This window comes from Schistocerca americana, chromosome 1 (assembly GCF_021461395.2).
Source record: "Schistocerca americana isolate TAMUIC-IGC-003095 chromosome 1, iqSchAmer2.1, whole genome shotgun sequence".
NCBI lineage: Eukaryota > Metazoa > Arthropoda > Insecta > Orthoptera > Acrididae > Schistocerca > Schistocerca americana.
The window spans coordinates 513,130,325-513,144,378 of record NC_060119.1 but is presented as its reverse complement, the minus strand read 5'-3'; the positions used below and the strand labels follow the sequence as shown (position 1 = coordinate 513,144,378).

The following is a 14,054-nucleotide window of genomic DNA, read 5'->3' as shown; positions in this document are numbered from 1 at the left end:
GAGGGGACTGCCAATTGGGAGGTGACCATGAGAAAAAGATTGAATAACCAATGGAAGGGTAAAGTTCTACAAATATGGGCATGAAATGTCAGAAGTTTGAACATGCTTGGGAAACTATAAAACATAAAAAGGGAATTTCTAAGGATCAGTCTAGATGTAGTGTGGTCATTGAAGTGAAATGCAAAGAGACAATGATTTCTGATCAGAGGAGTGTAGGGTAATATCAACAGCAGCAGAAAAATACTAGAATGGAAGTAGGATTTGTTATGAATAGGTAGGCAGGCCAGAGCATGAGTTATTTTGAACAGTTCAGTGATGAGGTCATTCTCATCAGAATTGGCAGCAGAAATATACATGCCAGCATTGCAAGCAGAAGATGAAGAGATAAAGTATATGAGGGTACTGAATGGGTAGTTCAGTATGTAAAGGGATATAAAAATGCTGGTCTGAGCTTCCAGAGATAGTAGTCATGTGTGCTTGAGGTGTGCTTACCTGTGTGAATGTGTGTGTGTTTTCTTTTCTGAAGAAAACTTTGGACAACAACTAAATGTGTAACAGACTTTTTGTTGTGTGTATCTGCAACTCAGCGTGTCATCTTTGTAGTGAGTAGCAATCTGTCCTTTTCCTAACGTTATTGATGCTCCAATGTGGAGTTTGCATTGTTTGATATGAAAATCTAATGGTCATGGGCTATTGGAATGTTGTTGTAGGTAAAGGAGTAGAAGAAAAGGGTATGGGAGAATATAGGCCTGCTAGTAGGAATGGCAGAGGAGAAAGACTTATTGAGATATGCAATAAATTTCAGCTAGTAATAGCAAATACTCTGTATAAGACTCACAAGAGGAGGAAGTATAATTGGAAAACACCTAATGATACGGGGAAGTTCCAGTTAGATTATATCATTGCCAGGCAGAAATTAAATATTGGATTGTTAGGTGTACCCAGATGCAGATATAGACTTAGATCACAGTTTAGTAATGATGGACAGTAGGCCCAAGTTTAGGAGACTAATCCAGAAGAATCAATGCACAAACAAGTGGGATACGGAAATACTAAGGAATGAAAAGATATGCTTGAAGTTCTCTGAGGCTCGAGAACAGCAATAATGAATTGCTCATTAGGCAATTCAGTTTAAGAGGAACAGACATCTCTAAAAAGGCAACCACAGAAATTGGAAAGAAAAACATAGGCACAAGAAAAGTAACTGCTAGGAAACCATGGGTAACGGAAGAAATATGTCAGTTGATCGTCAAAAGAAGTAAGTACGAATGTGTTCTGGGAAATTCAGAAATACAGAAATACAAGTCTCTCAGGAATGAAATAAGCAGCAAGTGTAGGGAAGCTAAGGTGAAATGGCTGCATGAAAAATGTGAAGAAATCCAAAAAGAAATGAGTGTCGGAGGGGCTGACTTGATATGTAGAAAAGTCAAAGTTCAACCTTTTATGAAAATAAAAGTGAGTGAAGTAACACTTAGAATGCAATGGGAATATTACTGTTAAATGCAGAATAGAGAGTGAATAGGTGGAAGGAGTACATTGGAGGCCTCTATGAGGGGGAGGACTTGCCTGATAAAGTGGCGGAAGAAGAAACAGTCGACAGGGAGGAGGTAGGGGATCCAGTATTAGAATCAAAATTTAAAAGGGCTTTGGACACCTTAAGATCTGATCAAGCAAAAGGCATAGAGAACATGCCATCAGAACTTGCAAAATCATTGACAGATGTGGCAACAAAACAAATATTCATTCTGGTGTGTAGAATATATGAGACAGGCGATATACCATCTGACTTTTGGAGATAGCAAGAGCTGACAAGTGCGAGAATTATTGCACAATCAGATTAACAGTTAAAGCATTCAAGTTGCTGACAAGAATAATATACAGGAGAATGGAAAAGAAAATTGAGGATGTGTTAATGACAATCAGTTTCACCTTAGGAAAGGTAAAAGTACCAGAGAGGCAGATCTGACATTGCAGTTGATAATGGAATCAGGAGTGAAGAAAAATCAAGACACATTAACAGGATTTGTTGACCTGGAAATTCTGAGAAAAATATGGCATGTACAAGAACCAAGAGGGAAGCATAAGACTGGAAGACCAAGAACGAAGTTCTCAGATTAAAAATGTCAAGTGAGCAGTGATGGAAATAAAAGAAAGGCTCAAGAGTGGGATTAAATTTCATTTAGAAAGGATGTTGTTGAAAAGATCCACTGATGACATTGCCGTCCACCATGAAAATGAAGAAGAATTGCAGTATCTGTTGAATGGAATGAACCGTCTAGTTAGTGTAGAATATGGATTGAGAGTAAATCAAAGAAAGAGGAAAGGAAAGAGAAGTAACAGAAGTGAGAACAGTGAGAAAATTAGTATTGGAATTGGGGATCATGAAGTAGATACAGTTAAGGAATTCTGCTACCTAGATAGCAAAATAATCCATCATGGATGGAGTGAGGGAGATATAAAAAGCATTGGCAAAAGGTCATTCTTGTCCAAGAGGTGTCTACTCCAAAACTCCCTCCCACCACCATACAGAACGCAGAACCTAAACAGACCCGCAACACAGTTATGAACCTTTCCTCCAGAAGCCTTAGTCCCACAGAAATATCAGTCCTTTCCGAAGGCCTCACCTTTTGTCCCACTCCCACATTCAACCATGCAGGACTAGTTAAAGACCTTCTCTGCTACTTCCGGTCCCTACAGTGGAATCACTTTTTCGCCACCAACCTAACCAATCAGACTAAACCAAAGACCAATATTGAACCTTGCCTAACTCAGTTCACTCCTCCATCCAACCGTGAGCCACCCCCAACTGCCTCCAAATCACCCCCTGTTAACTTTCCAGAATTTCTTAACCTCAAACCTTGCCTCAAAATCATTCCCCAAATTCCTCAACATGCAAACTAACCTTACATCCCCAGAAAGAACTGCAATCCACCATCTAAATACAGATCCCGACCTTATAATCCTACCTGCTGACAAAAGCACCACCACCGTTGTTTTGAACTGCAAAGATTATGTGGCAGAAGGACTCTGTCGGATGTCAGATACTTCCATCTACAAACCATGCCACAGTGATCCCATTCCAGTAATCCAGCAGGATCTCCAGTCACTACTCAAATCCTTAGGCCCATCCCAGAACCTCTCCCCAGAGTCCGTTTCTCTACTTACTCCTACCACTCCCCACACTCCCACCTTCTACATGCTTCCTAAGTCCATAAACCCAACCACCCAGGACGCCCCATTGTGGCCAGTTACTGTGCCCCCACTGAGAGAATCTCTGCTCTCGTAGACCAACACCTTCAACTTATTACCAGGAACCTATCCTCCTATATAAAAGATACCAACCATTTCCTCGACCGACTCTCCACAGTTCCTGTCCCTTTACCACACGGTACCCTGCTCGTCACTATTGATGCCACCTCCCTGTACACTAATATTCCTAATGCCCATGGCCTTACTGCTATCGAACACTACCTGTCCAGACACTCTATGGATTCCAAACCAATAACCTTCTTCCTAGTCTCCATGACTAACTATATCCTCACCCACAATTACTTCTCCTTTGAAGGCATTACCTACAAACAAATCCACAGTACGGTTATGGGCACCCGCATGACACCATCCTATGGTAACCTATTCATGGGCCATCTAGAGGAATCCTTCCTAAAAGCCCAGAATCCTAAACCCCTCACCTGGTTCTGATTCATTGATGACATCTTTGCTATCTGGATTGAAGGCGAGGACACCTTATTCACATTCCTCCAGAACCTCAACAACTTCTCCCCCATTTGCTTCACCTGGTCCTACTCAACCCAACAAGCCACCTTCCTAGATATTGACCTTCACCTCAGAGATAGCTACATCAGTGCCTCCGCCCATATCAAACCTACTAACCACCAGCAATACCTCCACTTCAACATCTGCCACCCATTCCATACCAAGAAGTCCCTTCCGTACAGCCTAGCCACCTGAGGTCGTCGCATCTGCAGTGACGAGCAGTCCCTCTAAAAATATGCCGAGGGTCTCACTGAAGCCTTCACTGACTGTAATTATCCTCCCATTCTTGTACAGAAACAAATCTCCCGTGCCTTATCTTTCCAGTCTCCCACCACCTCCCAAAGTCCTACAGTCCGGCCACAAAGGAGCATTCCCCTTGTAACTCAGTACCATCCAGGACTGGAGCAACTGAATTACATTCTCCACCAGGGTTTCGATTACCTCTCGTCATGCCCTGAAATGAGAAATGTCCTGCCCACTATCCTTTCCACCTCTCCTACCGTGGTATTCCGCCGTCCACCGAACCTACACAATATACTCGTCCATCCTTACACAACCCCTGCTCCCAATCCCTTACTTCATGGCTCATATCCCTGTAATAGACCTAGACGCAAGACCTGTCCCACATATCCTCCTACCACCACCTACTCCAGTCCGGTCACTAACATCACCTATCTCATCAAAGGCAGGGCTACCTGTGAAACCAGTCATGTGATTTACAAGCTAAGCTGCAACCTCTGTGCTGCATTCTATGTAGGCATGACAACCAACAAGCAGTCTGTCCGCATGAACGGCCACCGACAAACTGTGGCCAAAAGACAAGTGGACCACCCTGTTGCTGAACACGCTGCCAAACATGATATCCCTCATCTCAATGGTTGCTTTACAGCCTCTGTCATATGGATCCTTCCCACCAACACCAGCTTTTCTGAATTGCACAAGTGGGAACTTTCCCTGCAATACATCCTTCGTTCCTGTAAACCTGGTGGCCTCAACCTTCGTTAGTCCCTGTCCTCACCCATCCAGCCTCCTCCCTGTTCCCATTCCAGCACTACACAGCTGTCATTTCACCGCCACACCCAGTCTTTTAATTTCTTTTTATTTCTCTCCTTTCCGGTACTTACCCTCTCTCCCCCCCCCCCCCCCCCCCACATTCTCTCTCCTGCCCTCTTTCTAAACTGCAACACTTCACTGTCCGCCACTCCCACCATACTATCACTCTACCTCCCCGCCATAGCCTCCACCTTACCCCCACCCAGTCACCACTCCCATCATGCACTGGTGCTGCTGTTTGCAGTGTGGTTTCAGCTCTCTGAGACTGCAGATGTGTGTGCAAGTTGCGTTTACGTGAGTGAGTGTGTGTGTGTGCATGTGTGTGTGTGTGTGTGTGTGTGTGTGTGTGTGTGTGTGTGTCTACTGCTGACAAAGGGCTTAAGGGCCGAAAGTTTTCATCGTGTGAATCTTTTTGTTGTGCCTATCGCGACTCAGCATCTCTGCTATATGGTGAGTAGCAACTTTCCTTCTCTGGTATTGTTACATTCCATCCTGGATTTTCCATTGTTTGTATAATGTTCTGATCTTGACACAGCTATGAGCTGTTTTTCAGAATTGTTTCCAGAAGTTTTTGATATTACTGGTGGTTTAGAAAGTGAAGCGAATTATCTTCGAGGTTCCATCAGACTGATAGATTTAGAAGACAGCTGAATGCAGTTAAAAAAATAAGAGTGTGTGTGGTCTCGAATTCGTGACCTCGTGTTTACATTTCACATTTACCACTAGACCCGAGCTCGTACTGGACTGTAACAACTCAAGAAGGAGGCAACACAACATCACTGAAATCAGCATCATTTAGCAGAAACGTATGCCTGGGAATTGGGAAACATAGTGAGACGGAAGTCAGAGAGATGGATGTTTTCCATAATAGATTTCACCACAAGGGTTATTTTTATATACTGGTTTTGGCAACCACATGAATCTGCCCACAAAATTAGCTAAGTAATTTTTTCCCTCACATTTTTATCAATATACTTCTTCAGACAGCAACCTACTTCTTGGGCACCTCGATCTGCACTGCCATTGACCCAAACAAAGCAAAACCCTTTTTCTGTTGCACCAGACTGAACTCCGCAGTTATACATCCACAACTGTTTTGTAGAATGCAGTGGTGGTTGGGGTTCTTGGCAACAACAATTTCTTCTCAAGATGAAGTGTGATCACTTCAAATCCTTCAAACTGTCTTGCTCTTTGCATATCTTGCCTTTTTTTGTGTCACTTGCAACTATTCAGTGATTTTTATGTTCTAAGTGAAATGCTTCTTTCTGAGTTGAATAATCTCTGGTTGCATTTTTGTACAGAGTGAGTGGCAATGGTTACAAGTACCCTTTTTCAGTGATTTGTTTTTTATGCTGAAGAACTTGTAGAATATGACTTTATGCCTTGACATGCTCATTGGATTGTTAACTTCCAATTGGTTTTGTTCATACATAAATTCTACTGTTATGTGGCTTTCAAAATATTCCTTCTCAGTTATGTTTGGACATCAAGGCAAATTGTATCTAGGAATTTTACTTGCTTTGATATACCACTTCCTGAACCCTTCCATCACCAATCTCATCAAGACCAACTTACCCTCCCCATGTGTCAGCAATATTGTCAGAGGTATCCTTTTGTAGTGCTGTCTTCATGTTTTGGGGAGAAATACAAAATGTCTACACAAAAGTATCAGGACAAACCTCAACACCAACATTGTATACACACTTGAAAATTTATTCCTTTCAGGTAATGCATTTCTTTTCCATTTAGTTGACACCTGTTTTCTCATAGAAGTAAAAAGGTCTTAGCATGATGTTGCAATTCATTGTGATTCTTAAATTTTTTATGTTGCTATGTCATGTCATGTTTCTTCATTCACAGCATCTGGTCTTTTTTCCCTCTCTTTTTTTTTCTCTCCAGACAAAGAATCTGAATTACGGCAGCTTGAAAACACCTTTAGCACTATAGTAATCTCCATTCTTATTTCTTTTCAGTTTCCATATTTTCACATTTTGCTAAGGATACTTTCTTTTTTGAACTTTTCTCAGCTGTCTTGTTTCAGAACTTTGCATAAATCTTCAGCTGGAGCTGCATTTCTGTCATGTAGCAAAAAAGTATATATAATTCCGTATTATTTCACCAAAATCAAATAAATGTAATAATGGCTGTATTTATATATGCTGGACTGTACAAGGTTGTGTTGATTAGGTTAGACCAGAATAGGAATGAAAAATGTTAAAATACATAAAATGTAACCTAACAAATGAAATGAACAAGAGCCACTGGTAATGTAGCCCTACGAAACAATTGTATACATTCAGGATTATTTGAATGTACACATCAATGGGAATGTAATTTATATGCAGTGTTTGTATGCCACGACTACTAATTGAACAACCTCTCATTCACTACTTAACAACACAAATTGTTAACAATATTGTGCATGTACATCTTACACTGAAATAAAAGATGTTGGAGCAGTTTATCGTTCATTACTTTAAGTCATTAGGAAATTCTGCTTAATTTTTCCTCTCCTCTTCAAACTGCATTTATTCCAAGGTCCATATTGTTTGAAATTGTACGATATGAGAAAAACAAAGTAGTTCTTTTGTTGCTGTCAGTAACGTCACTTGAATGACTTGGTTCACTATTGCAAAACAGGTGGTGTTTGATTCATATTTGCTGAAATGGAATGGAGAGATGGTGCCTGGGTTAAACTGCCCCTAGTTGGTAGCACATTAAAGATGTTTCTTGGATCTTTTTTGTTAAACTAGAATAGACTTGTCTTGTACGAGTGCAGTGTCAATCTCACTGTTCCCGTTTTGGTGCTTGGATCACTGTTGCTAACTGTTAATCACTTAATGAAATTCTTAATTTTTAATTTTTTGTGCTCTTCCCCCCCCCCCCCCCCCCCCCCCCGCCCCCTCCCTTCCCTCCACCTCCCATGCCCTCCCTATTGGTCATATATATTGCAGAAAATGTGTTGGTATTGCAAGTGTTAATACTATTCAAAGCATTAATACAGTCATCTGTTAATCAGTGGTTACTTAATTAGATATTTTCATTGTTAAGATATTCTGTAAGCATAATTTTAAGTTCACCACTTTCAGAAAATTTAAGGTCCTGCTGTTAAGCCATTGATATTCCATTAACCAGTGAATCATTTCTGTTCTTGATTGTGATTTTAAGTGTGTCCTTCCTTTGGTGTTTCATTTTCAGTTTGAATCTTGGATTTATCACACCCATTAGAACAAATCAATTTTCTTTTAGATTTTGCCCATGTCTACAAACATTTTACTGAAATTTAAAGTACCTAACCTATTGAGATGAAGCCTATCTTTCAGTAGACATTTATTATTTAAAAAACTCATCACACCACAGCCTAATGGCATTATTTATTCAGACAGTGTATGTATCATGCACCCATATTCTGTGGGCAATACTGATAATATCAGCCTGGAAGTTGTGTCTACAGTTTTCATCAACCTAACCAGATTCCATGTCACACTAGCAATTTATTCCTTACTGCAGCTGCCAATGGAGTATGTACCTACATGGTAAAATTTTTGACCACGTTCCTTTTCATACATAATGCTTTTAAAATATTTGTTCATTTGATGGAAGCAAACTCGAAGATTATCATCAGTCTTACAATTTCACACCATAATATTTCTCAACACAAAGTCACCTATTAACAGGAATTCATTTATATCTTCCCCATTTCCTTGTAGCTCTGTCACACTTACCGCTTTTATTGTAGATAACCATTTTCCATTCATATGTATAAACATGTTTTCCACTGAAGGAGGTCTCTCTATTATTTTTAATTATATTAATAATGCTTGACTCATCACAGCTTCTACAGCCTCCATGAGATCCTTTAGAAAGTTCACTAACGATTTGTGTCTTTGCTTTAGTGATGTATCATAAAATGTTACTAGAACTTTAGTGATTTACCATGTAAATGTTACTGTAATACACACATTACTCTGCCAGTACAGTACATGTTCTTTCTGCTTTAAAATATCTACTCTTTATTTTTGTACAATATTTGCTCTGTGTATTGTAACTCAGTGATCATTTAATATATAAATAATGACATTAATGCAAATTTAATATTTTATTTTGTTATACATTTGACTTGTCCTACATCATAATATACTATTTGTGTACTATATGATTACCAGGACCAATAAAACTCTACTCTACTCTACTCTACTCTACTCATTATGCTCCCTGTTTGCTCAGGATTCTTTGTTGCTAAGAGGTCAAGTATTCAGTATGATTTCAGATGACGTTTCATGACTACCATTGACTTTAAACATGTATTTTCACCAGCATATTGATCGTAGATTGAAGTCACCACCAACTATAATTGTGTGAGTGGGGAAACTATTCAAAATGAGACTCAAGTTTTCTTTGAACTATAAAGCAACTGTATCATCTGATTTGGGGAGTCAGTAAAAGGAACCAACTATCTCTTTATTCAAGTTGTCAGTTATAACCTCTACACATAATAACTCACAGGAACTGTCTAGTTCAGTTTGACTACAGTGTAGACTACTTCTGACAGTAATAAACACTCCACCACCAACTCTATTTAATCTATCCTTTCTGAACATGGTTAGGTCCTTTGTAAAAATTTTGGCTGAACTTTTTCTGGCTTTAGTCATCTTTCCATACCGATAACAACTTGAGAGTCAGTGCTTTCTACTACCACTTGGAGTTCTGGTTCTCATCTACAACAGTTTGCAACTACAATATTGTTTGTTGCTATGTCTACCCTCTTCCTGCTTTTGTCCTGCACCCTTTGAAACTGAAGTCCTTTCTGCACTTCCCCAATACCCTCTAACCTAACAAACTGCCACTATCCTCCTCACTGCCCTTGTTACCTCTGTCACAACTTCCTTTGTGTGTTGGACTCCTGATCTATGTACTTTCAGTGGGTGGGAATATACCTGCTTTACAGTGTTCACAAAAATATGGTTTGCAAATGTGTAGTGAAATGCCTATAGACAGATAGTTAGGACATAACAAGTGAACCCTGCAGGGTAGCTATAAGTGCCTCTCTGCCCCACTAGGCAGCTCAGTAGTACATAAAACACTTGATTAGACTTGAAGCCACTTCTAACACCTATTACATAAAGTAATAACAAGAGGGCTGCAGCCACCTTCACAGCTAATGAACACTGTTTCTCAAAATATGCTGTATTGGTTAAAAACAGTCTTGGCTGCAATTTTAGTTTTTTTTATTTATTTATTTTTATTTTTCAGTGACGCATTTCACCTTATTTAGGCATCTTCAGGCTATCTAAATAGAAAACAGAGAATAAATACATCTATTTAAGAATCGCAATCACGTTGTGCAGACTTGGATAACCTATAAGCATGTATAAATAGATCACCTATTGAAAGATCAAATACATTAATTTGGTATTTCTTAGAAGAATCCTTTAGTCAGTGTAGCCAGAGGGCATCGTCGAATATATCAGGCCAACACCGCCTTCATTAAACTCAGTAGCCTGAAGATGCCTAAATAAGGCGAAACGCGTCGTTGGAAGAAAGAAAGAAAAAAATAATGCAATAAAGACTGTTTTTAACCAATACTGTTAAGCACTGATTTGCTGTATGCCACATATGGATTGGAAGAATTTCAAAATATCTACATCTACATCTACATGCATAATCTGCAGGAGGGTACCCTGAGTACCTCTATCGGTTCTCCCTTTTATTCCAGTCTCATATTGTTTGTGGAAAGAAGGATTGTCAGTATGCTTCTGTGTGGACTCTAATCTCTCTGATTTTATCCTCATGGTCTCTTCGCGAGATATACGTAGGAGGGAGCAATATACTGCTTGACTCTTCGGTGAAGGTATGTTCTCGAAACTTTAACAAAAGCCCGTACCGAGCTACTGAGTGTCTCTCCTGTAGAGTCTTCCACTGGAGTTTATCTATCATCTCCATAACGCTTTCGTGATTACTAAATGATCCTGTGACGAAGCGCGCTGCTCTCCGTTGGATCTTCTCTATCTCTTCTATCAACCCTATCTGGTACGGATCCCACACTGCTGTGCAGTATTCAAGCAGTGGGTGAACAAGCGTACTGTAACCTACTTCCTTTGTTTTCAGATTGCATTTCCTTAGGATTCTTCCAATGAATCTCAGTCTGTCATCTGCTGTACCGACGATCAACTTTATATGATCATTCCATTTTAAATCACTCCTAATGCGTACTCCCAGATTATTTATGGAATTAACTGCTTCCAGTTGCTGACCTGCTATTTTGTAGCTAAATGATAAGGGATCTATCTTTCTATGTATTCGCAGCACATTACACTTGTCTACATTGAGACTGGATTGCCATTCCCTGCACCATGCGTCAGTTCGCTGCAGATCCTCCTGCATTTCAGTACAATTTTCCATTGTTACAACCTCTCGATACACCACAGCATCATCTGCAAAAAGCCTCAGTGAACTTCCGACATCATCCACAAGGTAATTTATGTATATTGTGAATTGCAACGGTCCAATGACAGTCCCCTGTGGCACACCTGAAATCACTCGTACTTCGGAAGACTTATCTCCATTGAGAGTGACATGCTGCATTCTGTTATCTAGGGACTCTTCAATCCAATCACACAATTGGTCTGATAGTCCATATGCTCTTACTTTGTTCATTAAATGACTGTGGGGAACTGTATCGAACGCCTTGCGGAAGTCAAGAAACACGGCATCTACCTGCGAACCCATGTCTATGCTGTAAAAAGGATGATTACTGTTCAGTTAGTTTTTATATGAAATTCTGTATGGATATTTCTGATCCAGCATTGCTACTGAAGTGTTTTACATGATTTTTGTTTCAGCGCTATCAGCAACGACAACTCATTAAGATTTGGTCTGTGCTGAAAACAGATGAGGAAAGGCATGCAATGGAAACTGCAGTCATGGATCTCAAGCCACTAGAGAGCTTCATTTCCCCTCAGCATCCTGGAAAGAAAAGTTCATAGTGTGTTGTATTTTGAAAGTGAAATACTTTTTCCTCAATATGTTAAAAATTCATCTGGAAAGCAGTTTCTTCTTGCCATATGACAACAAACACGATATTGATAGCATTCATTCCAGTCTTCATAACATGGGAATTCCATTCTAATGGTTTTATGACTTGTCACCAATTATCAATTTTTATTCAAGTTATATTGCATGTTTTGTGTTCATAATTAAATTACTGTAGATGTTAATTTTTCACAGATTGTGGGAGATGAGTAATTTCTACATTTTTTACAATGATTATAATTCATTCATAAATTGTTTAACATGTAAAATGAGGATACGTTTGTTAAAGTCTGCCAGTCAGTACAGAAGTCATATCACTGACAAGGCGACATAGCACCACTTGAATATCCCCTGTGGTGTTTGTGGAGACAAACTGGACTTGTGAAGTAAAATATAATTTTAGTGGGTGTCAAACTGATAAAACTGTCCATACCTCCAATTTTGAGGTTGTTCAATATTTATTGTAATTGTTTGTTAGAAATAAGACTGAAGGTGTAACTATCTAAAGTGTATCTAGCAGTGATTGGTTTGGTAGTTATTCATTCATCCACAAGTTATTTTCAAAATGCTATCAGACATGTCATCTTAACTGAAGGAGAACACAATTTATTTGAAAATATGTAACTGATTTATGCCTGTGGGTAATACTATGAAAAGGGAAGGATTTATTAAGTTTGTAATGCTTCCTGTTCCTTTGTTTAGTGGCAAATCAACACAGCTTTCATCATCAAACTCTCATTGTGTATTGTTCATACTTGAGTCTAAATGTTTTTATTTTTATGTTAATACTTCAGTGTAAAGTGACAAATGTTAGGTCTATAAATAGGGAATTAGCATTACAGTAATATTATCTTATTTAGAAATACATCAGCACTATTACTTTGTATCGGGCCCTTGATAATACTTCTTACATTCTGTTGAATTCCTTGTCACCTCCTTGGCCTATATGAAAAAAACTGAGTTAGCAAATCACCACAATGAATTATAGCATGAGTGAAGCAAAATGTTGAAATTGTCCATCAGAGGTCCATGTCTTGGCACTGTAGAGTTAGAATCATTAAATTATGACAGTTTTTGGTTGAATGACATTCTTTATTACTAAATGACGTCAACTTTTTACTATTTCCTACTCTCTTATCTAAATAGTCCTTAACTTTTTAATTTGAATTACTTAAGAGGTATGTGTTAACTGACTCCTTAAATAGTTTGATTTTATTTAGTTACAAAGTTACGCCCTCTTTGGCCAAAGTATAACTGATTATGTGAACCACATTTCAATTTACACACCCCAGATGCTTTGTATTTTTTACCATTACTTTTTTAATCCATTTTATCACTGTTATGTTTCAGCCTATATTCCAAATGACTTGCTGTCTGAAAAGCTACTCTGAAATTCTTAGGGAAGTCAGATGTTAATTTCTTGGTAAGCAGATCATAATATTGCAAAATAACAAATTCCTTTTTTTGGTGGTTTGATAAGTTTGTGTCTTTAAAGAATTTGTGTAACCACTTTACCCCTGTTCAATTAGCTACTGCCAACTCTTTGAGGATATTAAAATCTCACTATACTTCTGTATCATGCAGCGATAATTTACAAAGACATGCTACTATTGCGCATGCAAGAATGTTTTTTATGCTGCGGAGGATCACTGGAATCTGCCCTTATTATTGCATCTTGAATGTATTGTCTTACCTATTTTTATCCTCCTTTCTAGTGATCATTAAGTCCAAGAAATTTACCTTTTTATCTACGTTCTTCCCTAGTGTATACTTTACATTTTCATGTTGTTGATTAAATACATGTTGGAGGGCTGCTAAATCTGTCTCTCCTCCCCTGATTGTCATAAATTTCTCATAAAGATAATGTTTGTAAACAATTTTCTGTGCCAACTGGGGTTGTTTATGAACATGTTTGCTTCTAAGTTATTTATAAAAATGTCTGCAAGACCTTTTATTGTTGGTAAATTTTACCATCTAACACAATGTAGTTAAAATTTAAACTAGAATTTAAAAATTCTGAAAACTCAAACAGCTCACCCTCTCCCATTGTGTTACTGTTGTCAGATTATCCTTGTTGTTGTTGTTGTTGTGATCTTCAGTCCTGAGACTGGTTTGATGCAGCTCTCCATGCTACTCTATCCTGTACAAGCCTCTTCATCTCCCAGTACCTACCGCAACCTACATCCTTCTGAATC

The 14,054-nt window shown here is 38.8% G+C and overlaps 1 protein-coding gene across 2 annotated transcripts in view; it reads left to right on the top strand.

The window, feature by feature from the left end:
* The window catches only part of LOC124605040 (ribonuclease P/MRP protein subunit POP5), a 156,312-nt gene extending 143,365 nt beyond the window's left edge, over positions 1–12,947 (top strand). For both annotated transcript variants that reach the window (XM_047136530.1, XM_047136529.1), the window contains exon 4: positions 11,670–12,947. In XM_047136530.1, coding sequence (XP_046992486.1) covers positions 11,670–11,813 — 144 coding nt within the window. In that variant the 3' untranslated portion in view covers positions 11,814–12,947. The remainder of the gene's footprint in view (positions 1–11,669) is intronic.
* Positions 12,948–14,054: the final 1,107 nt, after the last annotated feature.